A 24,850-nucleotide genomic window follows, 5' to 3' on the forward strand; every position below is an offset into this window, starting at 1 on the left:
TGTTATATATGTAGCTGATCTCATATTGAGCATTCTATCAAACAAAAACCACAACTATTCAAAATACTGGTGTGTGCCTGTGGTCCTAAATAATCATTGTTCTGAATTTAACAGGTGAGTATTGCTTGCACACATCTCTGTCAATCATTATCTGTGCTTGATTAGTGCTAATTACTATATCAAAGTTGATGATTGGGGTGGCGCAGTTAGGATAATTGCTTGACACAACGCTTGACAAAAAGGCTATTGACCTTGTGTTTGCAAAGGAAAGAAGGACATTCATGAAAAGAAGCAGAGACCAAGATAAGGTATCCCTAGTTATGAGTGATTAAGGGGCGACATTAGCTCAGGAGGTAAGAGTGGTTGCCTGGCAGTTGGAAGGTTGCTGGTATCAAAGTGTCCCTGAGCAAGACACCTCAATTGCTTCTAAAGAGCTGATTGGTGCCTTGCATGGCAGCCAGTTGCCAATGGTATGTAAGTGTGTGTGTGAATGGGAGGCATCAATTATAAAGTGTTTTGAATAAAATTGCTATATAAATTGCAGTCCATTCACCATTTGATTACAGCTTTTTACAAATCACTTAGGCACTAATTTCAGAACCTTGAGGTCATTTTTCAAAACTGTAGACAACACTGTCATAATTCAGGAATGAGGAAGCAAACACAACCAGGAAGTAGGCAATAATGGAGTCTTTATTAAGCGTAGTCTTACAGGCAGGGATCAAATGTTGGCAATCAGTAATCACTAACCAAAATCCAAACACAGGGCAACCAGAGCAAGGGTAATCCAAAATGTGGTCATGGTCACAGGCAAAGGTTCAAAGGTAGACAATCGGTTGAAGGTAAAAAAAAAAAAACTGGATCCAGTCCAATTAAAGTTTGGTAACAAGAAATCCAACCAGTGGCAAGGATAATCCAAGCGACGACGCTCAGGGAACACAAAACAGACTAGCAGAAGACCACTGGAAAGAATGGCTAACGCACATTACGATATGGCAAACAAGGAGAAACAGGACGGGTTAAATAGAGCACAGGTGTCAAACTCCAGTCCTGGAGGGCCATAGTGTCTGCTGGTTTTTGGGGTGTTCTGGGTTCATTTGAGTCGTTGATTCGTTAAAGTATCTACACGCCTTGTTCTCAAGGCCTTAATTTGCCTTAATTGGCATCTGATTTAAAGGAAACCACAAAAACCTGCAGACACTGCGGCCCCCTGGGAATTCAGTTTGACACCCCTGCCTTAGCGCAAGGGTGGGCAATTCCAGTCCTGGAGGGCCGGTGTGTATGCAGGTTTTTGTTTCCTCCAATTACTCTGGCTAAATGAGCTAACTGGCCCTATACACCAACACTAGTTCACTGAGATCCAGCATCCATCCTCTATGTTGAATGGCACCACAAATCTGTACTCCTGTCCCTCTCTCCCTTCATCATCCAGCCATTTGTCTTCCTCTTTTACCCACATTTTGCATTTCTTCCTGTGTCCATCTTGAACAAAATCATTCCAGAGATTAAATTGAAATTACAGTGTTTTGTTTGTTTTTACTGTTTTTTGGTGGTTGAGCCTGACTGAGAAATGAATGCAAGATTTGTGAAAACTGTCCATTGAATACATCTTTTTAGTAAAAGCAATGAAATAATCATTCAGTTTGGTCCACAGACAGTGCTGTTAACAATGTGAAAAGTTCTGAAAAAGTCAACTCAGTATCAAAAAATGCTTGTTAGCACTTAATTCATGAAAATAAGCCTATTTGTAATTGTATTTTTTACTCTGATTTTGTTCAATTAATCCATTATCTTCTGCTGTTTCCACTTTGCCCTTGATCTTGAGTCACAAAAGGAAGTATTGTTTTACTGCAATATTAAAGGATTGTAAAACAACTAAGCAGAGAAGCTATAGGTATCTTTTGTGTGGGTAATCTAAACAGATGTTCCAAAAGTAAACAAAAGTATTTAATACGCATGACTTATTTGAACCAATGAGTTTGGAAGTGCAAGATTTCTTCAATGTTATGAATACACAATGCAAGTTTTTCAACAGGCGGACAGGCTGTGTTACAAGTGCTGACCGTCTTGAGTCTTGTGTCTAAGGTTTTGAAAATTGAGTACAAACTTGTGAGATTAGTGTTAAAGTGACTGTAATACGTCATGTCTGTGTGCTGCAATCTTCTTCAGGACCTGAAGAGGGCACTGTCATTCCCCCCATATCCTGGGGATTACCTGCACCCTGTGGTGTATGCCTGCACAGCTGTCCTACTGCTGTGTCTGGTGGTGTCCATCCTCACCTACATGGTGCACCACAGGTATGACCTCCCTTATACACAGCTTCAATAAATGAGATCGACATCACAGGTACAACCAACCTTACTCCCTACGTACACCACAGGTTGAGCCAACCTTACTCCACACCTACATCACAGGTACAACCAACCTTACTCCCTACGGACACCACAGGTACAGCCAACTTTACTCCACAACTACATCACAGGTACAGCCAACCTTATTCCACAACTACATCACAGGTACAGCCAAACTTACTCTACACCTACATCACAGGTACAGCCAACTTTACTCCCCTCCTACATCACAGGTACAACCAACCTTACTCCCTACGTACACCACAGGTACAACCAACCTTACTCCACACCTACATCAAAGGTACAGCCAACCTTGCTCCACAACTACATCACAGGTACAGCCAACCTTACTCCACACCTATATCACAGGTACAACCAACCTTACTCCCCACGTACACCACAGGTAGCGCTAACCTTTCTCCCCACTTACATCACAGGTACAACCAACCTTACTCCACACCTACACCACAGATACAGCCACTGCAGCTTGTGGACTAGTGGCTAAGGTGCTTGACGGTGTAGCCACAGTAAGATCAGTGAACCTGTTGGGCCCATGAGCAAGGCCCTTAACCCAGGGGGGATTGGCCCCTGTTTAGTCTAATAAATGTACTGTTGCTTTGGACACCAAGATTTGTGCCGGATCCTCTTCTCCTGAGACACGAGAGAGCCGAGTGACTGTGTCAGACCGGAGTCAGAGCAGATATTAATTTAGACCTGAGTCAAAGCAGATACAGTCCCCTCCAAAAGTAATGAAACAGCAAGGTCAATTTTTTTTTTGCTATACACTGAAGAGAATTGAGTTTGAGGTCAAAATATGTTTTGCCTGTGAAGACTGCACTTTTGTTAGAAAAGATAAGCCAATGAATTCCAGAGAACTGTTTTTGGAAGAATAACAAGCCTTTTGCAAGAAATCGATCAGAGACATTGCACAAGCTTGTACAACAACTTGTTCTGAAAAGAAACCACTGGCATACAGGTTGACCCAGGAAAACAACTGCATTTGATGACAGAAACGTTGTGAGAGCTGTGAAGAAAAACCCAAAAGCATCAGTCAGTGACATCACAATCAATCTCCACAGGGCAGGGGTGAAGGTATCTCAATCAACCGTTCGAAGAATACTTAGAGAGCAGCAATATAGAGGCTATACCACAACATAGAGGCTATACCACTACTGATGAGTGGCTAAAACCACTCATCAGTAGTAAGAATCGGAAGGCAAGATTACAATTTGCAAAGAAGTACAGAGATGAGCCACAAAAGTTATGGAACAAAGTTTTATGGACTGATGAGACCAAGAATAACCTCTGCCAAAGTGATGGAAAGGCGGCCAAAGTGTTGAGAAACACTACTCATGATCCAAAACATATGAGTTAATCTGTGAAGCTTGCATGGCTGCTTCTGGAGTGTGCTCACTAATCTTCATTGATGATGCAACTCATGATGGTAGCAGTAGGATGAATTCAGAAGTCAACAAAAACATTGTCTGCCAACTTAGAGAAATGTGTCAAAACTAATTGGAACTTCATCATGCAAATCCAAAAACAACCGGGTCAGGAAACCAGAGGCTAGACCTCAACAGGTACACACACGGGCAGTTTAAATAGGACGTTAACAAATGGACTAAACGCTAAACAGGTATAGGAACTGGGGAACAGATGAGACGATTGAGTGAAGGACAGGAAGGAAGTCCATATAGGGAGTGAAGGGCAAAGACATATAATGAGGAGAGGGGGAAAACAAGAAGCGAGAAAGAAGAAACAATGGGAAAAAGGGCACGGACGTGACTATGTTCTAAGTAGTTTAACTCATATAGGTGTAAATACCATGAAATAAAACCAAGGAATTGGCTTTGCTGTTCCAATACTTTTGGAGGGGGCTGTATATTCCATCAGTCGACCAGGTCCCTCTCTAAAGTACAACACACAACCACAGACGGCTCTCTAAAACACAGATGATCACACACGGGCACAAATGGCACTATAAAACATAGCTCATCACACAGACTGCTCTCTAAAACACAGGTCATCACACACGACCACAGGCTTCTCTCTATCAAACATAGCTCATCACACATGACTACAGTCTAAAGACTCATCTCTGCTGGAGAAAACAGCTCAAGCTAGGTTTTGAAACAGCTGGTAACTGGTTGACCAGTTCATACCAGCTCCACACTCAACATGGTTTGACCAGCTCAAACTATGTTTTAAAACAGCTGGGAGTTGGTCATAGGTGGTTTTTACACCAGGGATCACACACGACCACAGGCGGCTCTGTAATACACAGCTCATGACACATGACAACAGACGGCTCTCTAAAGAGACCAGTCAGTCTCCAGACTGCTGACCACAGTTATTTAATCTGCTTTCTGCTCTTTTTGGCAGCACAATCCGAATCAGCAGGAAGGGGTGGCACGTGCTTGTAAACCTCTATTTCTACACAGCGGTAACATTTGCTGTTTTCGCCTCTGGCATCAACCGAATCAAATACCCGCGTATCTGTCAGGCCGTGAGTATCCTCGACTTGTGAAATTGATTGTACATGTTTGTGAGGTGTACTCAAGGTTCTGCATCACATGGACTGAGCTTTCATGTTGTCAGATAAGTGCTGAATGGTCTTAGGAATGAATGTCTTCAGGTATCAATGCAATCCACCAACGAGACATGTACATCGCCCTCACCCCATCTTTCACCCCCTACTTGCCCGCAAGGCCGTAAAACATCAATGTAATGTTGAGCCAGTGTTACAAGGATGCAAAATATAGGTTTGTTTCTGCTTGCGACAGTGCTTTAGCTATAGCGCAGTCTGTGTTATAGCATTCGGCCAATGTTATTCTTCTGTCTGCTATGACTAATGATTCCCAAAATGCAGGTACTCTTTTCATTCTCGCCTTTAAATCTTATATTAGCATCGCTCCTCATAGTCGTTTGTCTGTATAGTATTTCTTAATGCTGTGTGTTATAGAGTCTTTCGGTAGGGCTCTAAATTATGTTAAAGAATCCTTCATTTAGAGGATTTTTACAAGATTTAGCGTTACTGTGTACCAGCGGGCATATATATCGTTCAAATGTCTTAAAATTTTCCATTCTCCTCCAATCAATATCCTTCCACACAGCGGCACGTATTCTTACCCCCCAGAGCCATAGGCTACGGCTCTGCTTCCCCCTCCTCATTTAACATAAGTCAAATCAGCTCCTCGCCCTCCAAATATTCCCTTGAAAGCCGTTTCACTCATGTATACTTCATATCAGTATGTGTGTGTTTGTGTGTGTGTGTGTATGTGTGTGTGTAAAAACATAACATAAGTGACAATTTATGTGCAATACAGGTGGGCGTGGCTCTGCATTACTCCTCTCTGTCCACCCTGCTGTGGCTATGTGTCACAGCCAGGTGCCTTTACCAGTTGGTAACCAAGGTAACCAAGAGAGCCCCCCAGGCCCAGGATGGGGAGTCACCACGACAACCAAAGACCACACCCACAGTGATACGGTGAGAATAATTTAACACGCCCCCATACACAGGCCACAATCACAATAGAGTGAGGAATATTTATCACACTCCCATGCTCAGGCAACAACCATCATGATTTAAAACAATGTGTCCCTTTCAAATTGTAGTTTATATTTTATTCTGCTGTAGTATCAAACAGAGTTGGAATAAGTTGAAATTGTACTTCCCTCTAGGGTCTTTCAGCGAACTTATCCCTGGTTATGGGTATGCACTTTGTTGTACGTCGCTCTGGATAAGAGCGTCTGCCAAATGCCAATAATGTAATGTAATGTAATGAATAAAAAGAGCAGGGATCATTCATATCACGTTTAAATGCAGGTGAACTGAATATCTGTGTCACATATTTGAAGCATTTCAGTTCCTTCCTGTGTTATGTCCTTCCATTTCTTCAAAAATGTTCCCAGCTTCAAAGAAGAAATATACTGAAATATGACGGAATCACAACAAACACAGAGACACTCTGGTTTTATATTATATAAATGATAACACAAACTATATAATCATTGTTATTGTTCTGATACAGGGCAGTCCGTAAGTATTTGGACATTGAATTTGAAATGAAGCAGTGAATAATGGGGTTAAAATGCAGACTGTCACCCTTACTTGAGGGTTCATCCATATCAGGTAATCCGTGTAGAAATTACATCCCTTTTTCTACATAGTCTCTCCATTTTAGGCAAAAGGAATTGGACAGTTGGCTTCTCAGGTTTTTCTGATTAATCAGGTGTATTTAGTAGCTTCCTTTGTGCAGGTATAAAACACCTTTGAGTATCTAGTTTTGATCATGGGGTTTTGATTGGCTTTGGAGTCAGTTATTGGAATTTGTCAACATGAGGACCAGAGTTGTGCCTATGACAGTCATGGGAGCAATTAGTCAGGCCAAACAATAGGCTCACCAAAACAAAATATTTGAAACATTATTAAGAAGAATACACAGAGCACTGGTGTATGTTTGGGATCATTGCCTTGCTGTGGGATGAAGCACTGCCCAATGAGTTTGGAGTCATTTGAGTGAACTTAAGCATATAATATGCGGTGCTGCTATCCACAATTGCATTCTCAATGAAGGCAAGTGAGCCAGCACCTGTGGCAGCCATACATGCCCAAATTATAACACCCTCACGACCATGTTTTACAAATGAGCAGGGGGCTTTGGTTCTAATTTTAGCCTCTACACTTTTCTCTTGTCATCACTCAGATACAAGTCAACCTTGGCCTAATCTGTCCACAAGACCTTTTCCCAGTACTCTGCAAGGTCTTTACAGTGTTACTTAGCAAACAGTAACATCCTTTTGTGCAGCTAAACCCTATAAAATCCAGCAATGACCCCCTTGACCAATTACCAGCTGTTTCAAAACATAGCTTGAGCTGGTCAAACCATGTTCAATATAAAGTGTGTATAACTGGTCAACCAGCTACCAGATGTTTGAAAACCTAGCTTGAATGGTTTGCATCTTGCAGTATAGCCTTTGTAGATATGTTTGTGATGTCTGTGGTGAGTAGTCACTGAGACATCTATTCCTGCCTCCAGAAGAGTATTTCTGATCTGCCAGGCAGGTGTTTAGGGGTTTTTCTTTATTCAAGATTTGTTTGGTCATCAACTGCAGTGGTCTTCCTAGGACCAATTTGTGATTACTGAGCTCAACAATACTCTCTTTCTTCTTAATGACATTCTAAAATGTTGATTTTGGTAATCCTATCATTTGGCCAATGTCTCTGCCTATTTTGTTTGTTTTTATCAGCCTCAGATTTACTTCTTTGACTGTCATTGGCACAACTCTGGTTCTAATTCTGACAAACAGCAATAACAGGAAGCGATTGAATACACCTGACTGATCAGAAACAGTTCAGAAGCCAACTGTCCAATTGCATTTGGTCCCCTAAAATTGAGGGATTATGTATAAAATGTGATGCAATTTCGACACAGATCACCCAATATGGATAAGTACCCTAAAATGAAAGGTAACAGGCTGCATTTTAACCACCGCTTAATTTCAAATAACAGGAAATGTACTGTCCAGATAATTAGAGACTGTACTGTATGTTATTGGGACGGTATTACCTTACCAGTAGTTAGTCCAGAACATAATCTGGCAGTGCAAAGCATTATGCGGCAATGAGGACCAGTATTGGAAATGTGGAGCATTATATGGCAGGTTGCTTATGTGTAGCTAGCCAGCAAGTTTTCACTTAGAGCAACTTAACATTCTAAATGAGGACAAATCACTGGTTTGGAGCATAGGTTTTCAAAACAAAAAAATGTCTGACATTGCTTTGGCTCAGATTCACAGAGACCGTGCCCTACGTGTGGCATGTAAGGCTGTCAGATCTAGGTGCTTTTGTAGGAGAGAGAATACGTTTATACAGGAAGGGGAGGAATTTGCTGACTCAGCCCTGTGAGGGATGCAAAAAGGTTCTGTTCAGGCACATTTTTATATTCTGGTTCTGACACACACGAACTATTAAGACTTTCTATATGTAATTACATTTACTGGAGTGTGGCATGTCAAAAAGCCTACATAATCTTCTCTCTCTCTCTCTCTCTCTCTCCCTCCCCTCCCTCTCTCTCTCGCTTTCAGATTTTATGTAGTCACCAGTGGAGTGCCCCTCATTGCTTGTGGAGTGACAGCAGGCATTAACATAGATCACTATGGCAGCCGAGAGGAAGCCCTATAGTGAGTGACAGCTGACTCTCTCTCTGTTTGTCTGTGTGTTCAACCTGGTGCCCAGGCTGTGATTAAATGACATCTTTTACAAATACACTTTGAAAGTTTGAAACTTATATTACCCATGTTTCTAACCCTCGCTAAATTATTTGCCGTTACCCTTTTCCGACCACTTGTTCACAGTCTCCAGACACCAAACATCAATGTTCTACCTAACATCAGTGTGTCTCCTACCTAACATCATTGTGTCGCATTACAAACCTCAGTGTCTCACACTAAACATCAGTGTGTCTCCTACCAAACATCAGTCTGTCTTCTACCTAACATCACTGTCTCCTACCAAACCACAGTGTGTCTCCTACCTAACATCATTGTGTCTCCTACCAAACGTCAGTCTGTCTTCTACCTAACATCAGTGTCTCCTTCCAAACATCAGTGTGTCTCCTACCTAACATCAGTCTGTCTCCTACCTAAAATCACTGTCTCACACCAAACATCACTGTGTCTCCTATCTATCATCAGTCTGTCTCCTACCTAAAATCACTGTCTTCTACCAAACATCACTGTGTCTCCTACCTAAGATCATTGTGTCTCACACCAAACATCAGTCTGTCTCCTACGTAACATCAGTGTGTCTCCTACCTAAGATCATTGTGTTCTGTACCAAACGTCACTGTGTCTCCTACCAGAAATCACTGTCTCACACCAAACATCACTGTGTCTCATACCAAACATCAGTCTGTCTCCTTCCTAACATCAGTGTCTCCTACCAAACATCAGTGTGTCTCCTACTTAAGATCATTGTGTCTCGTACCAAACGTCAGTGTGTCTCCTACTAAAAATCAGTGTCTCAAACCAAACATCAGTGTGTCTCCTATCAAGCATCAGTCTGTCTCCTACGTAACATCAGTGTGTCTCCTACCTAACATCAGTGTGTCTACCTGACATCAGTGTGTCCACTACCTAACATCAGTGTGTCCACTAACAAACACCAGTGTGTCTCCTACCCAATATCTGTGTGTCTCTGTAAAGTTTCCATTTGTTTATTCCTGATTCCTGTAGTTGGAATCAGACCTGGGTCAGATACGTAAATGTTTTAGCTTAAAATACTTTTCTATGCTTTAATCAGCCTGTCTTGTGTATTGATGAACCAATGAAATACTCTGAAGAATAGTCCTTGCCTTCTGGTCCTTTTGGTTGGCTCAATTGCACCAGGCAAGATCAATCACCAAGCACAGAAAAGTATTTGAATCCCAAACAACGACGTACAAGTCTTAGGCACCTGTATAACATTCTGTACAGATAAGATTATTTCAAAAATAATTCAATGGAAGGTCCTAAATCAACGTACTATACAGTTTACATTACATTTTAGTAATTTGGCAGAATAGTTAAAAACTGAATCCAATCAATATTTTTTGTGACCACCCTTCGCCGTTAAAACTGCATCACTCTGAGATAGCCAACGCTGTCCTGCAGTTCTATAAGACAATCAGCAGGGAGGTTGTTCCAAGCATGTTGGAGACAGTTCTTCTGCAGACTTTGGTTGGCTCCTTCCTTCTGATCTCAGACAGCCTTGATCAAGTTTTTATGTAAAAACTAGTCAATTACTTACAGTAATAAATAACTTTTGTCTCTGCAAAATTAAATCTTTTGGAAAATGAATATTTGGAAATCTCAAATGTGTTCTTTTATACTAACACACACAAGAAAATAAACATATATATAATAAAGTCTAAGTCTAAGACTTCTGCACAGTACTGTATTTGACCAAGTTCTGGTAGGAATCAGTAGTAGGAATCAGCCCCCTTGCTTTTCTCTACTAATTGAACAGATACTCATGATACCATCCTGCTTAATGACCGAGCGTGATAGCGGGGCATGCTGTGCCGCGCGGTTTCCCCCAGTCGGGGAGCGCATGCTTGCGACGTGCGCCATCTGCAGAGCGATTTCCTCACATCGGTAATTACTCCGCTGCGCTTTTCACAGTTGCTGGATGTCGTGGGAGACCAGCCTGGCTGCGTTCTACGGTCCCACAGGGCTCATCGTCCTGATTACCTGCGTGTACTTCCTGGTTACGTACGTGTACCTGAAACGCCACCCGGAGGTGCGTTACGAGCTGAGGCCGATGACGGAGGAGCAGCAGCGGCTAGCCTCGGGCGAGGTGGGCCACTGCCACGGGGGGGATCCCGGAGACCCCACCGACGGTCACGTCGGCTGTTCGGCCGTCAACCCCTCCATGCTGGCCAACGAGCACTCGCTCCGGGCCCAGCTGCGGACGGCCGCCTTCACCCTCCTCCTCTTCCTCGCCACCTGGAGCTTTGGCGCACTGGCCGTGTGGCAGGGACACTTCTTGGACATGATCTTCAGCTGCCTCTACGGCGCCTGCTCCGTCACGCTGGGCCTCTTCCTGCTCATCCAGCACTGCGCCAAGCGCGACGACGTCTGGCACCGCTGGTGGGCCTGCTGCCCGTCCCGTCGCCGCGCCGATGCCCTGCCCAAAACCGACACCAACGGCGACGTTCGGGCGGAGGCCCGCTGCATCGAGGGTTCGCCCTGCCCCTCCAAGGCCCTGCTGGCCCCCCACGTCCACACCCCCTCGGCCCACTGCAAGCTGAGCCACGGGGGCCCTTCCTGCTGCATGGCGCTACGAAGCCAGCAGCTGCTAGAGGAGGAGGTCCGCCCGCTGGCCTCACCCGCCCCACCCCTGCAGAGCTGTCTGAAGGACAGGACTAAGCCGCGGCCCTACGGCAGGCCCCGCCCCGGCACGCTGCGGGACTACGCCTACCACATGGCCTCGTCCAGCGTGGACAGCAGCGCGCACAGCTCCCGCCTGGACAGCCCGCACAGCGCGCACGAGGGACACGTCTGCCACGGCACCTTCCCGGGGGGTCACGCGTGCCGCAGCGAGCCGGAGGAACACGTGTGCCGCCACCGTCACGCCTGCTGCTCGGAAGCCGCGTGCCCGCAGGAGTGCGCCGGGGCCTACGGCTGCAGCGGCAAGGCAGCGGACGAAGACGTGCCTCTCCACCTGGAGATGGACCCGTGCGGTCCCTCTCACTCCCTCCTGCAGGACCCCACCAATCAGAACAGGGCCTTGCAGGAGGACTTCCTGTACGGCTCGGACAGTACAGGTAACATACGGACTGGACCCTGGAAAAATGAGACCACTGTGTAGCCCCTGGACTGTGACGCATACACCAAGCTCCACGCCCCCCCGCCGAAATCCCATGATCACTCTCAAAATTCCCTGAATGCCCGCCAGAGCCCATGTACATCTAAGCCTCCTTGCCACCCACAAGACCCCCCCCCCCCACTCCCACACACACACACACACTTTGGGTAAAGGCAGTCAATAGAGGATCAATTTAAATCCCTTTCTGGTCTGCAGTGATATTTCTATTGTATGAAAATCAATTATATAATGTTTGTGTTCTTTCAGTATTTGGCCACTGATGGAATCTTCTAGAAGTTTCCTTTTTTAAATGCTTAAGAAAAGTATAATAGGCACATACAATACAACAAAGGATTTCTTTTGTTTAAAGTATTTTTCTATATTAATAGAGATCTCCTAATGAGTGTGTGCTTGAATGTGTGTGTATTTGAGTTCCATCAGTGACTGAGATATTTCAAGTGTTCTCTGGAGAGCATGAATCTAAGTTGTTTAAAAAATGTAATTAAAAAGAAGCTTATGCAGTGGCGCCCAAATGATGTGCAAAAAAAATCACTGCGCTTTTCCCTGGGGAAATCCACACTGCTTCAGTTACACACTCATATACCCTCAGAAGTCCACACTGTTTCACTTACGCACTGATACAACCTCAGAAATCCACACTGCTTCATTTACACACTCATACACCCTCATGATTTCACACTACTTCAGTTACATACTCATACAACCTCAGAAATCCACACTGCTTCATTTACACACTCATACACCCTCATAATTTCACACTGCTTCAGTTACACACTCGTGCAGCCTCAGAAACATTCACTGCTTCAGTTACAGACCCATGTGTCCTCAGCTATCGATCCACACTAACTCAGGTATAGATCCACTCTGACCCCTGACCTGCCACTGTCCTGATATTCACAGCGCTGCCGATTTGCAAGTTGATTGGATGGATTAAAGGGCCAGCAGCGAACCATACAGGTTTTTACATTGTATAGCCAAACATGTGACACCAGTCTCCTGTGTCTGTAGAAGATGCTTATTGGGGGCAGTTACAGTATGAGTCACACCCACAGATAGTATGTCTCCGTTCAAACGTCCATTAAATCAAACTGAATTGACTAGATATTCAGTTTATGACATCACAACATTAATGGATTTGAGAGGCAGTTTGAGTCAATCTATTACAAAGAATGATGTTGGTATACACTCACCGAGCACTTTATTAGGAAATTTTTACTTTATTACACCTACTTATTCACGTGATTATCTAATCAGCCTATTGTGTGGCAGTAGTGCAATGCATACAATCGAGTAGATACAGGTCAGGAGCTTCAGTTAGAAAAAATTTGATCTAAGTGACTCTGACTGTGGAATGATTGTTGGTGGCAGGTTTGAGTATCTCAGAAACTGCTGATCTCCTGGGATTTTCACGCACACTAGTCTCTAGAATTTGCAAAGAATGGTGCAAAAAAAAAAAAAATCTGTGGGCAGCAGTTCTGCAGACAGAAACGCTTTGTTAATGAGAGACATCAGAGGAGAATGGCCAGACTGGTCAAAGCTTACAGGAACGCAAACAACCATACATAACAGTGGTATGCAGAAGAGCATCTCTGAATAGGCTGTGGATAGGCTACAGCAGTAGAAGTCTAAAAAATAAGTCTAATAAATACCTAATAAAGTGCTCACTGAGTATATTAATTCTTTTTGCAAAAAGGTGCCAGTCAACATAGTATGTGTGTGTCTGTGTGTGCGTGTGTGTGTATGTGTATGTTGCCTATCTTGAAAGTAAGTCTGCAGTGTCATTTCTGTAATAAAATGAGAACATCACAGAAGTCGTTTCCGCCCGCAAAGATGACTTGTACAATACCCCTGAGCAACCCCCCCCCCCCCAAATTTCTCCATTCCAACCTTAACCATAACCATAAAATGAACACCCCCAACTCTAACCATAACCTCCCTTACCCAATCCTGTCACTGTATCACTCCCGTACACCATGTGTATATAAGGTATACACAATATAGTGACCTACCCAACCCTACCAACCCTCCTCCAACCCGTTTTCTACTGTTTGCTTTTTCTTGCTTTTGGTTTGTTTACATGACATGTTTCTGCTCCCTTCAGAGATTCGCTCCTGCTGTCCTAATGCAAGAATGTGCAGTTTTTATAATGCTGTCTCTGACTTTGGCATGGTCTAGGAGCACGTCTGTTTAAGAAAAGCCTATGAGTTGTGTGACGGGTGTGCGACTGTGAAAGATTTGGTTCACTGTGTAAGGGCCGAGGCAGCTTTAGTTCTGTGTTTGTGTGCGAGCTGACTGCGCGGGTGAGTTGGGTATGTCTGTGTGGGAGCTGTACGGCTGTGTAGGAGCGGTGCGATTGTGTGCGAGTTGTGTAACTGAGTGAGTCATGTAACAGTATAAGAGTTCTGTAATTGTGCAAGAGTGGTGTGACTGTTTCAGTTGCATGGTTGTGTGGGTGCTGTATCAGTGTAAGAGTTGTGTGGTTCTTGCTGGTAAAACAGCCAATCTTTAACTGCTGATGTAATTGCTGACACCTGTCAGTATTGGCCAGTGGTGCTGTAACTAAACCCAAAGCCACTTTTCACCTTTTTTTACATCACCAGTTTCCAATAAATGTGTTTTATCACCAGAAATAAAGATAATTTGAGTCTGTGTGTGGACAAGAGGAATTAAAAGCAGTTGAGATGGGTGTCTGCTGACATGTTGAATAAAGAGGTGTGTGTGTGTGTGTGTGTGTGTGTGTGTGTGTATGTGTGTGCTGACATGGTGAATAAAGAGCTAGAGTGTGTGTGTACTGACATAGTGAAAGTAGGGCAGTGGAGATCAGTCAGCTGGTGGGCCATGAAACGTCAGTGTGCATCTTCATCTGCCTTCCTTCTCCTTTTCCATGCACAGTAATCCAGTTATCCGCCTGCTAATATGGCTGCTTAATTTTTTCATAAACATACCATATATTTAAAGGGATGAGATGCATTTCCCATGAATCTAAAAGAGGATTGGTCATGATGGTGTGGTTTTGCGAGTTCATGTGTGGGTAACTGGGTCATATTCAGCAGTGAACAGCAAAGGTGAGTCAACCATAATAAGAAGAGGAGTACAAGGAAACTGTAAATGAAATTTACAGTGAGTAAAGATGCTGGTTATGAAGCTGCATAAGGGCTTCACTTTAACTATCAATTTTGCAGCAGCAAAGAGCTGAGATTTGGTTCACTTAATGTATAAGCAGAACTTTATTAGCAGAACACTGCCACCTAGTGATAGTGCTGGGCACCATCATTCAGCATAGCAACATCTGGAAAATCAGGCAAAGAGTGCATCGCTGGTGATGTCACCTAGAAGGTGATCTGATCTGGTCAGGTCTGGTTTGGTCTAGTTCTAAATTCAGTTCAATATGAAATACAGAGCTTGTGTAGTTGCACACAGTAGTCTGCCATCCTCAACAAACACAATTGAGTCATACTTTTATTTTAGTAACGGTGCAATACTACCAGCTTACCACCACATTTCTATGCCTAAAACGGCAATGCAGTATAAACAGCTTATTATTATCTAGTGGCTAATAAACAGAGATAAAATGCTGCTTAATACACCTTAGTACATATAACATGTTGTTTATTAATTTTATAGTTCCCATAGACATACTTTAAAAAGAATGAACAACAAAAGTAAATTCACAAATTGACAGTTGAAAAATACGTTCAAAAGCTATGTGCTGTGAAACATCACTGATCAACCTTCACAGTTTGCAGTGAGAACTCGCACCACATTAACAGCTTACGTCGCTCTCTCTCTAAAACTCACACCACATTTGCAGCTATCTGTTAATCTAAAACTCACAGCGCATTAACAAATTAATCGTGTTACTCTACAGTGGGAGTAATGGGAGGAGGTGTCAACAGCAGATCAGCACCGGCTGTATGGCTCCCGTGCATGTGCCCATAACAACATGTACAAAACATATTTTAATATATGCAAATTTGTCAAAAAAATTTAAAAAATAAAAATAAACATGAAGAAACATAGTGAGTATACAGAAAATATGAAATACATTATTCTGTATAGCTAGAATGGGATTAAATAATTCTCACATTAGTTCACTGGTTTTTTTACATACAGTGCATTCTGTAAATATTTGCGAAATCTGTACTCCAGCACACTGGATTTGAAATGAAACAATGAATATGAGGTTAAAGTGCAAAAGTAACTGGACAGTTGGCTTCTCTGTTCAGCTGTTTCTGATTAGTCTGGTGTATTCAATTGCAGGTATAAGAAAGCTTTCAGTATTCTAGGCTTTTGATTGCCTTTGGAGTCTGTTATTTGCATTTGTCAACATAAGGACCAGAGTTCAGCCAATAACATTCAAGGAAGCCATTACGAGTGTGAGAAATAAGAAAAAAAAACAGTCAGAGACATTTGCTAAACAACAGGCTTACCAAAATAAACTGATTGAAACATCATTAAGAAGAAAGAGAGCACTGGTGAGCTTAGCAATTACAATGGGGCTGGTACACCAAGGAAGACCTCTACAGCTGATGACTGAACACCATAATGAATAAAAAACCATGGATGTGTCAGTGACTATTCTCCACAGACGACAAACAGATCTACAGAGGCTACACTAAAAAAGGTAAACCACTAGCAAATACAGGATGGCCAGGTTACAGTCTGCAAGGAGTACCAAACACAGTTCTGCAAAAAGGTATGGACAGATGAGACCAAGATTGACTTGTAGCAGAGTGATGTAAGAGTAAAGTGTGGAGGCTAAAAGAAACTGCCATTGGTGCTTCATCCCACAGCAAGCCAGTGATCCCTTACATACACCAGTGTTCTCTTTCTTATTAATGATGTTCCAGTTTATTTTGGTAAGCTCTTGTTTGGCCTATGTGTCTGGCTGTTTTTTTTAGACTCATAATGGCTTCCTTGACTGCCATTAGCACAACTATAATTTATATCATTTTGACAAATACCAATAAGAGAAGAGCTTTCTAATGCTTGTACTAAGGAAGCGATTGAATACACCCGACTAATCAGAAACAGATGAGAAGCCAACTGTCCAATTACCTTTGGTCGCCTAAAATGGGGAGATGATGTATAAAAAGGGATTCCTACACAAATCACCCAATATAGGTGTAAAAACCCTCAAGGTGAAGGTGACAGTCTGCACGTTAACCTCATATTGTTTCATTTCGATTGCAATGTGCTGGACTAGAGCTGAAAGCACAGAATCTGTCCAAATACCTACGGACTGGAGTGTATAAGGGATTTCACAATTTAATTTTATATTGAAATCATGTATACAGTATGTCTAATATGTCACTATGAATAAAAGGGGCCATAATCAGATAAAAATAAATGTTTTCTGTCCATTTCATTTAGTAACATACTAATCGACATATCTGCATATCTGTAACATGATTGCTGTGAGGTAAACCTGGAAAAACATGCCTAACTTGTGTGTATCTTTCCTATTTTCTACATTTTGTATTCATGGCTCATTCTCTCAGTGTCCTGCTTGGCGATGAAAAAACCTGAACAATTGCCATGGAAACAGCAATGTTTTCCATATACTGATCTAAAACACACATTTAAAACTAACTTACAGGTCATGCGTTAAACAGGTCAATTGAGTTATAAAGTAGATAACAGGAAGTACTGAAATTTTTAAACAGAGTCAACCGTCCGCTTGCTAAAAAATAAGAAAAACAACAAAAACAAGTGTTGAACAACAGGAGTGAAGGTGAGTTTGCAGTCATGAGAGACAGGTGCAGGTTTACAGTGGGTGACGCAGGTGTGATGTTAATTAGGTGTGAGAAGAAACAGTCATTACATTTTTTTTACCGTTATTTTGGTTGCACAACACATGAAAACACTAATTTACTGAATTTGCTACAGTGTGGCATGTCAGAAAGCCTTCATCTCTCTCTACTCTCTCTGCTCCTTGGATGCAATCCCCCTTGGCAATGCGATGGCCTGCACTGCATTAGAAGCGAGATGTGAGTGCTGCACAGACAGGCACGTGACCCATTTTATTTCCAGAAATGGCAGAGATGCCACATGGCAGAAACACTGTCCTACTTTAGACTGACAGACCTCCACTGCACAGTGATGCGACTCTACAGCAGGCCTGATACATACAATTCAATGGTTCAATGGAGCTAATCTATTACACAGATCAGACACTTTGTGGAAGGCTATCAAAGGGATCACATGCGTAATGATCCATTAGGCCATTAGTACCAATCACACTGTTCATACCATGTAAACTAAAAAGGACGCACACCCAAAAACAGTGGCTGAATTACAGTCCGATAATCATAAGTGAAAAATGAGAATCGCACTCTTGCAGGCACTCGTGCGATTAAAAGCGTTTAGTATTTGAGATTCACCAGTATGTCTTCATCGGGGTGCCTATATCATGTAAACTTTCAACAATAGTTGCCTGTTTGTGATCTCCATAGTAATGAACATTTTGTGCTTTTTTCGGCAGTTTATTATTGAATCTATAACAAATGAAATTATGTACAAAGGTTTGGTCAAACATCATATGAATGTCCTGTTTCGGTCTAGAAAACGTGCAATGACATTTTCTTTTTATAATCCCAAAAAAGTGGTTGTTTAGTGGTTGCTCTGAAGCTGGGATGTCAAATCTTATCCAGAAAAGGACTAATGCTATTGCAGGTTTTTGTTTGAGCAAAGCACTAGGATTCAGCTTATCATGGTCTCCAATGAAGAAGTTGAATCAGGTGTCTTGGTGCCAGGCTAAAAGAAAAGGTCATTTTTCAGATAAGATTGGACACCCTCAATCTAAAGCAGTGGTTCCCAATGGTTGTGCATTCCAACCACAATCGCAATCTCAGAATTTTACCAAGCTGTTAACTTTTGTAAAATACTGTCAGTGCTCGATGGATGTTGAGCAAATCATGTTTAGGAGGAAATATTTATCATCTGAAGCATCACTATGGCTGAAATTGCTATGCATGCCATAAGGGAATCAAAGTCAACACGCTCAATGAAAACCAGCACACACAGTGGTCCCCCAGGCCAAGGCAGAACCACTGCTCTGAAGCCATATCACAAACATTTCCCCATGCATGTTGTAATTGTACAATTAAAAACAATTGTGTGGACAACCACCAGAGGGCAGTATTATATTTAAATGATATTTTAAACCTTTGAGCACGAGTATCTTCTCTCACATTTGTGAGTAGTGTCCACTGGGGTAGGGTTTCTTATTTGGGATTTATTTTTTCTGAAAGATGGGCTGTAATTTAGACAATAACAATCCCATGTGTTTAACCCCTTATGTCCAGTGCCATTTTCAGTCATTATGGTAACAGGATATACCATTTGAAAGCGTTAAAACTCACGGTTCTATCTGTAGAACCTATTTCAAGATGATTTAGCAACACCACTTAGATCCGTATTTGCTTGCATAAAACACATTTTTTTGCCTGCGTAATGAAATTGTAGCATTTTCAATGCGCACACTGAGACTGTTAAGCATCAGCAACTTTTTTTTTGATTTTACCAAAAAGGTTTGACGTTTTACAACAAAAAAAAAGTACAGTACATCCAGACTTAAATTCCTGTGGTCTGAACTGAAGAGGGGGGTATCGGGATATGAATGATTTTGAAGTTCTGCACATGGCTGTCATCTTTGCCAAGGGTGTTTGCACAAAGTATTAAAGCCGGGGGGGCAATAATTGTGTAACCTGTTTTTTCGGGAAATATTTTTTTATTTAAAAAATGTAAAACTTTGGTCGATTCCATTAAATCATTAATAAAGCACACTACTTCACGCATGTTGGAAAATAAAGCTTAAATCAATAACTTTTACAGCACCTTTTTGTGAATATTTATCAAGGGTGCCGAATAATTCTGGAGCCCACTGTACATGATAGTATATGTGTGCATAGGCTAACGGGACACGTTAAGTGTAGGGCCAGCTAGCTAATAAATTAAGCTACAATTGATAGCCATCTTGTTGACTAGTCACAACTATTTGGGGTTTCAGGAAAGTTTGATAAGAGCAGTTTCTTGTATAACTTTGCTGTTACAAATGTTACACAACATACATGTTGACTGTAGTGCTTTATACACCATTGCGTTCAACGGAATGAAGAAAGCTTTGTTATGATTTATAGGCTACAACTAGGCTATAGAGGCAGTGGAGTACAAGTTCAGCAAGCCAACTGTCTAGTTGGTTTTGCATCAGAGAGTATATCATGAAGCAGGGTTACTGAGTAGGCTGGATAAGTTCACAGAGTAAAAACTGGAACAGTTGTTTTTACTTCAGACCTGTGAATGATTCTCAATGGTTCTCGGTTTGCCATTATGGCAAATTGCATTACCTAGCTAATGCACAACTGACAGCACTAGACAACATAAGAAGCATGTTAAATTTGATAAAAGCAAACTTACAAGAACTTTCAAATCAATCTTTCCATATAATTTGCATAAAGGTCTCATAGTTAAATCTGTACCGTTTACAGTTCAGGTTTGCTATCGATCACATACAGATTCATTGTAACAGACATATAAACCAGGGGTGCCAAGGTTTTTGCTCACATATAATTGCACCCTGTATATAATTGAGCAGATGACATAAAAACATTGTTGAAGGATTGACAGACTAGCTATTGACAAAACTAGCAACAAAAAAGTGCTGATTAAATAGTTTTCTCCTATTTTATCAATATAAGCGCTACAATATGTGAAATCAGGGTGGCAGTGTAGTATGCTGGCTAAGGAACTAGGCTTGTAACAGGAAAGCTGCAGGTGATTCCCAGGTAGGGTATCAGCATTTTGCTCTTGAGCAAGATATACAACTTGAATTACTTCAGTATATACACTGATTTATTTATACAAATAAACCAAAAAAGCAAACTGGATAGCAAAGTGAATCTTCTGCTAAATGCCAGTATTGCAATACAAAGTCACATTCCGGATTTCTTTTATTAATTATTATTATTATTTTACATTATTTAAGTTTTATTGCATATATTTGCATTGGCCCAGAGTTTCAGTTTGCAATGCAGGACATTTTACAAATTCAGTGGTTTCTTACAATCTGCAGATGCTGTGGCAGAATCAGAAATGGGATAAGATTCCTCCACAGTGATGTGAAAGACTGATATCAAAGTGTTGTACGTTTTCACAACACTGTAGGTCATCAAAATACCCTTCTTAGTACAAAAAACATCTGGACCAATCAAACTATACGATTGAGGTTAAATGCCTAATTTTCCCATCTCTTCTCCCAGTTGGCCAACAAAGAAGTGTGGGTTTACCTTCCAGATATGTGGCATATGTGACATTTGCCTGAGGAGGACTGGTGAAATCAAAGTACAGAACATGAGAGAAAAGCATTAAGTGTTGTGGTAATTTCTTTAAGCCATAATGTCCATAGATCTCATCTGTAATTGTGTTCTCCTTCTATATTATGGATTTCCTCATCTTTTCTGATTGTAATGAATTAATTGTTATGAATATGCTCATCAAGCGTAAGTTGTGAATAGAATTTTACATCTCCATCATGCACATGTGGAATTGTAAAAACATTATGGCAATAGTATAGTCTCCCTGGTATGAATTTGCTCATGCTGTTTAAAGTGTCCCCAGTTACCAAAATTATCGCCACATATAATGCAGGTGTACACTTTCTCAACTGCGTGAACTCGCTGATGTTTTTTATAGCTTCCTAACTGATAAAACCGCTGTCCACATTCGGAGCAAATGTAGGTCTTTCCCGCTTTGTGGATTCTCTGATGAGTGTGTAAGTTTCCCAAGTGCGTAAAGCCCTTCCCACAGTCATTGCAAGAGTACAGTCTCTCACCTGTGTGAAGCAACTGATGTTGTTTCAAGTTCCCTAAACGAAAGAAAACCTTCCCACACACTGTGCAAGAATATGATTCATCTGTGTGAGTTAGCTGATGCTGTTTCAAGTTTCCTAAATGACAGAAGCTTTTTCCACAATCTGAGCAAGAGTATGGTTCCTCCCCTGTGTGAGTTCTCTGGTGAATTTTTAAGGCTCCCAAGTGACTAAAACTTTTTGCACATACATTGCAGTTGTGTTGTTTCCCTCCAGTGTGAATTTGCTGATGCCGTTTTAATGTCCCCAACTCTCTGAAACTCTTACCACACTCAGTACAAGAATGTGGTTTCTCTCCTGAATGAATTTGCTGATGTAGTTTTAAGCTTCCCAAATGACTAAAACTCTTATTGCATTCAGAGCATGAGTATGGTTTCTCTCCCGTGTGCATTCTCTGATGTGTTCTTAAATGTTCCAATCGACTGAAATTCTTCCCGCATTGAGAGCAAGAGTGCTGTCTCTCTCCTGTGTGAACAAGCTGATGTCTTTTTAAGTGACTTAACTGTCTGAAACATTTTCCACAGTCAAAGCAAGTGTGTGGTTTCTCTCCAGTATGAATTTGTCGATGCCGTATTAAACTTCGAGAGTGACTGAAATGCTTACCACAGTCAGTACAACAAAGTGGCTTCTCTCCTGAGTGTATGAACGTGTGTTCTTTTAATGTTCTTAACTGCCTGAAGCTTTTCCCGCATTTGGGACAAGAATATGATTTGCAGGAATGCAAACTCTCTCCTGTCTGAACTTTCTGTCCTCCAGTGACCTTTGAACTCTGTAAAAGTTTCTCATTGCCTTTGGACACATAAGGGTTCTCATCAAGGTCAATTTCTCTGCGAGTGCTCAGTTTTAATCCCTCACTGAAACTCTTAACCCGGAGGCTTGATCTTCTCCTCCCAACAGCACTATATTCACTCTGATTGTCCTCTGTTTCTATCTCAATCTCAGCAAAATCACTACTGGACTCAGTGCGCAGTGTGTTAATTTCCGAGTCTCCAAGATTTCCATCACATCGGTGGATTTCTTGTCCTCGACCAATTTGAGCCTGTTCCTGAGGCTCAATTTTTACTGCAGCATGAATGTATTGGTGCCGTTTAACATCGGCGGCTTCATCAGTTTCTGTTTTCATTTGGTCACATTTCAGAGTACTTCCAGAGCCCGTGTCTGTCATGCTGAACAAGTCAACATCTTCATGTTTAGCTCTGTTATCTTGAACAATGCTGTTCCCGTCAGTGATTCTTTCAGAGGCAGACAAAGTGTACTCTTCTGCTGGGTTGAGAGACTCCATCTCACAATGATACACAGCCAGGATGAAGGGACATTCAAAAGGGAAGGTGTGGCTCCAGAATTACCCTCCTGAGTACTGGATCACAAAGTGACATGCTGTGACTCGGTGTTTTGAACCATGGTCTAGCCTCAAATCTCTCTCCTTCTCGGCTCAGAATGGAACTCCTCTCTCCGACAACACTGCCAGGTAACTGTCGGCCATTCCCGGCAGCTTCAAAACAAAAGCATATCGCGCCATTACATACTGATTCACAATGAAACTATTCAGCAAAACAACTTAAAACAATGCTGCTGTTTTAATATTTGGGGACCTTAGGCCCTGTATATGAGGTTGGACCTATTTTAAAATGTGACTCATTTATTGTCACAATATTTCAATATTATCTACAAGCCTGCCCAGTTTAAAGAATACGGCAAATAGGCCGTATAGTCAAATAGGCCCTGTGATAATTCAAGAAAGTAATTTGTCAAATGATGCCGTATGGTCTTTATTTCCACAGCAAAAAGATGTGACAGGCACAGCAAAAGGCCTCCGGTGTGATCATACGTTGAAAGTAAAGAGATTCTTTAAATGTAACATTAGATATTGTTTACAAGCATTACATTCTCGGAAACATATTGGCCAATAGTTTTGATAATTACTATTCTTATTATTCTTATTATTATTATTATTATTATTATTATATTTTTATAGATGGCAGTGACTACAACTAGAGTATCTGTACCATTATCATGACATCAGGGTATATCCACCATTTCGCTTGTTTCCCTTTTAATTACAGGTGAATTCTGTAATTAAAAATCGTACATGGAGAGACACTACTGTTATAGTATACGTAACTAATGTGCCACGGTACGAGGTTTTTAAAAATTCCCCGATTCACAGGTTTTCGAGTTTTGATTACTTGCTTGCAAGGCTGAATTTAGGCTCATTAGGAAGTGTCTAGTTACGTTGTTCTTTTGATAATTCTAGACGTTAGTGTATTGTGTTGATTAAACTGCGTTATACTTTTATCAGCTTGCCAGAACCATACTACCGTATACAAAGTCAGTAAGTTTAGTCATTCGCAAGCCAACGACACTTAGTAAGTAGCATTAATTAGTTACTAGTATTAACCCTTTAGGGTGTACGATCACACATATGTTATTAGAATGTTCTAAATAGAACATTGATTTACAATTACAAAAACATTCCAATAAACCTTCAAAAGGTAGCTTGTTGTTCAACGTTACATAGGACCTGTTATGTTGATATAAGCCTTCATTTGTAACGGTTACCTGTGTTAGCAAAAACGTTAGAATAAAGTGTACGACTAAAAATCACCACCGTGTCATACATACTTTATGCGGCCAACGTTAGCTAGGTAAGTTAAGTAGTAAACTAGGCAGCAACAACTAGCGTAATGTATACACGTTCTACGTGTAATATAATATACGGATCACCTTCAAAATACAAGTTCACGTTGACGTTATGTATGAGCTAACGTTACTTGCATGAATGATCTTCTGATTCGTTTTCCCATTTTTCCGAGTACATCTGACTGCGGGATGCGGGAAGGGCAGCAACATCTAGCCCCGCCTCACGTTGCGTCTGTGTCATAGAGTTCAGTGGTCTGTCTCATTGGACTGTAATATAACTGGAAAGGAAACGTGGTCACGTGGTTCATTCCCCATTCAATTCGGTTCTTCCACAAGTGGCACCACCGCAAGATGGCTGCTATGGCCCGGAAATAGAATTACTGATGAGCCTACCATTCATTTTCTATGAGTGTTGTCTAAACACATCATACTCGCTCCAGCCTGAATTAGAGCCTCAAAGCTCACATTACAGTAGTCAATCGAAGCATGCTATATAATTTTTAAATGTTCCACGCTTAAAATGTTTTCTAGGCCGAACCAAAAAGAGACCATCAAAAATCACTGAATCAATGAGATGAGTAAGCAGAACTGAACTCTGACTGGTTGAGGCAGGGTCTCATG

The 24,850-nt window shown here is 41.7% G+C and overlaps 2 protein-coding genes across 8 annotated transcripts in view; one reads left to right on the forward strand and one right to left on the reverse strand.

Annotated features, from left to right (window-relative positions):
* Positions 1–14,342, forward strand: part of adgra1a (adhesion G protein-coupled receptor A1a) — a 30,184-nt gene extending 15,842 nt beyond the window's left edge. Inside the window, exons 1-6 of one of the 6 annotated variants that reach the window (XM_061232120.1) lie at positions 91–114; positions 2,170–2,297; positions 4,734–4,857; positions 5,678–5,838; positions 8,439–8,534; positions 10,515–14,342. In XM_061232120.1, the coding sequence (XP_061088104.1) occupies positions 2,284–2,297; positions 4,734–4,857; positions 5,678–5,838; positions 8,439–8,534; positions 10,515–11,703 (1,584 nt within the window). In that variant the 5' untranslated portion in view covers positions 91–114; positions 2,170–2,283 and the 3' untranslated portion in view covers positions 11,704–14,342. Of the gene's footprint in view, positions 1–90; positions 115–229; positions 309–350; positions 471–1,191; positions 1,276–1,828; positions 1,895–2,169; positions 2,298–4,733; positions 4,858–5,677; positions 5,839–8,438; positions 8,535–10,514 lie in introns of those variants that run through there. The other 5 variants (XM_061232115.1, XM_061232117.1, XM_061232118.1 and 2 more) reach the window with 5 other exon arrangements.
* A 971-nt stretch (positions 14,343–15,313) lies between these two features.
* On the reverse strand, positions 15,314–24,466 carry LOC133122790 (zinc finger protein OZF-like). 2 transcript variants are annotated; one of them, XM_061232950.1, is made up of 2 exons: positions 24,361–24,466; positions 15,314–23,081 (listed from the first exon to the last, which is right to left on the reverse strand). In XM_061232950.1, the coding sequence occupies exon 2, from the start codon at positions 22,869–22,871 to the stop codon at positions 21,279–21,281; it is 1,593 nt and encodes a 530-aa protein (XP_061088934.1). In that variant the 5' UTR covers positions 22,872–23,081; positions 24,361–24,466; the 3' UTR covers positions 15,314–21,278. The 2 variants fall into 2 exon arrangements, with proteins under 2 accessions (XP_061088934.1, XP_061088935.1); XM_061232951.1 differs by having other exon boundaries at positions 24,314–24,391.
* Between the last annotated feature and the right edge of the window lie 384 nt (positions 24,467–24,850).

Source organism: Conger conger, chromosome 2 (assembly GCF_963514075.1).
Source record: "Conger conger chromosome 2, fConCon1.1, whole genome shotgun sequence".
Taxonomy (NCBI): domain Eukaryota; kingdom Metazoa; phylum Chordata; class Actinopteri; order Anguilliformes; family Congridae; genus Conger; species Conger conger.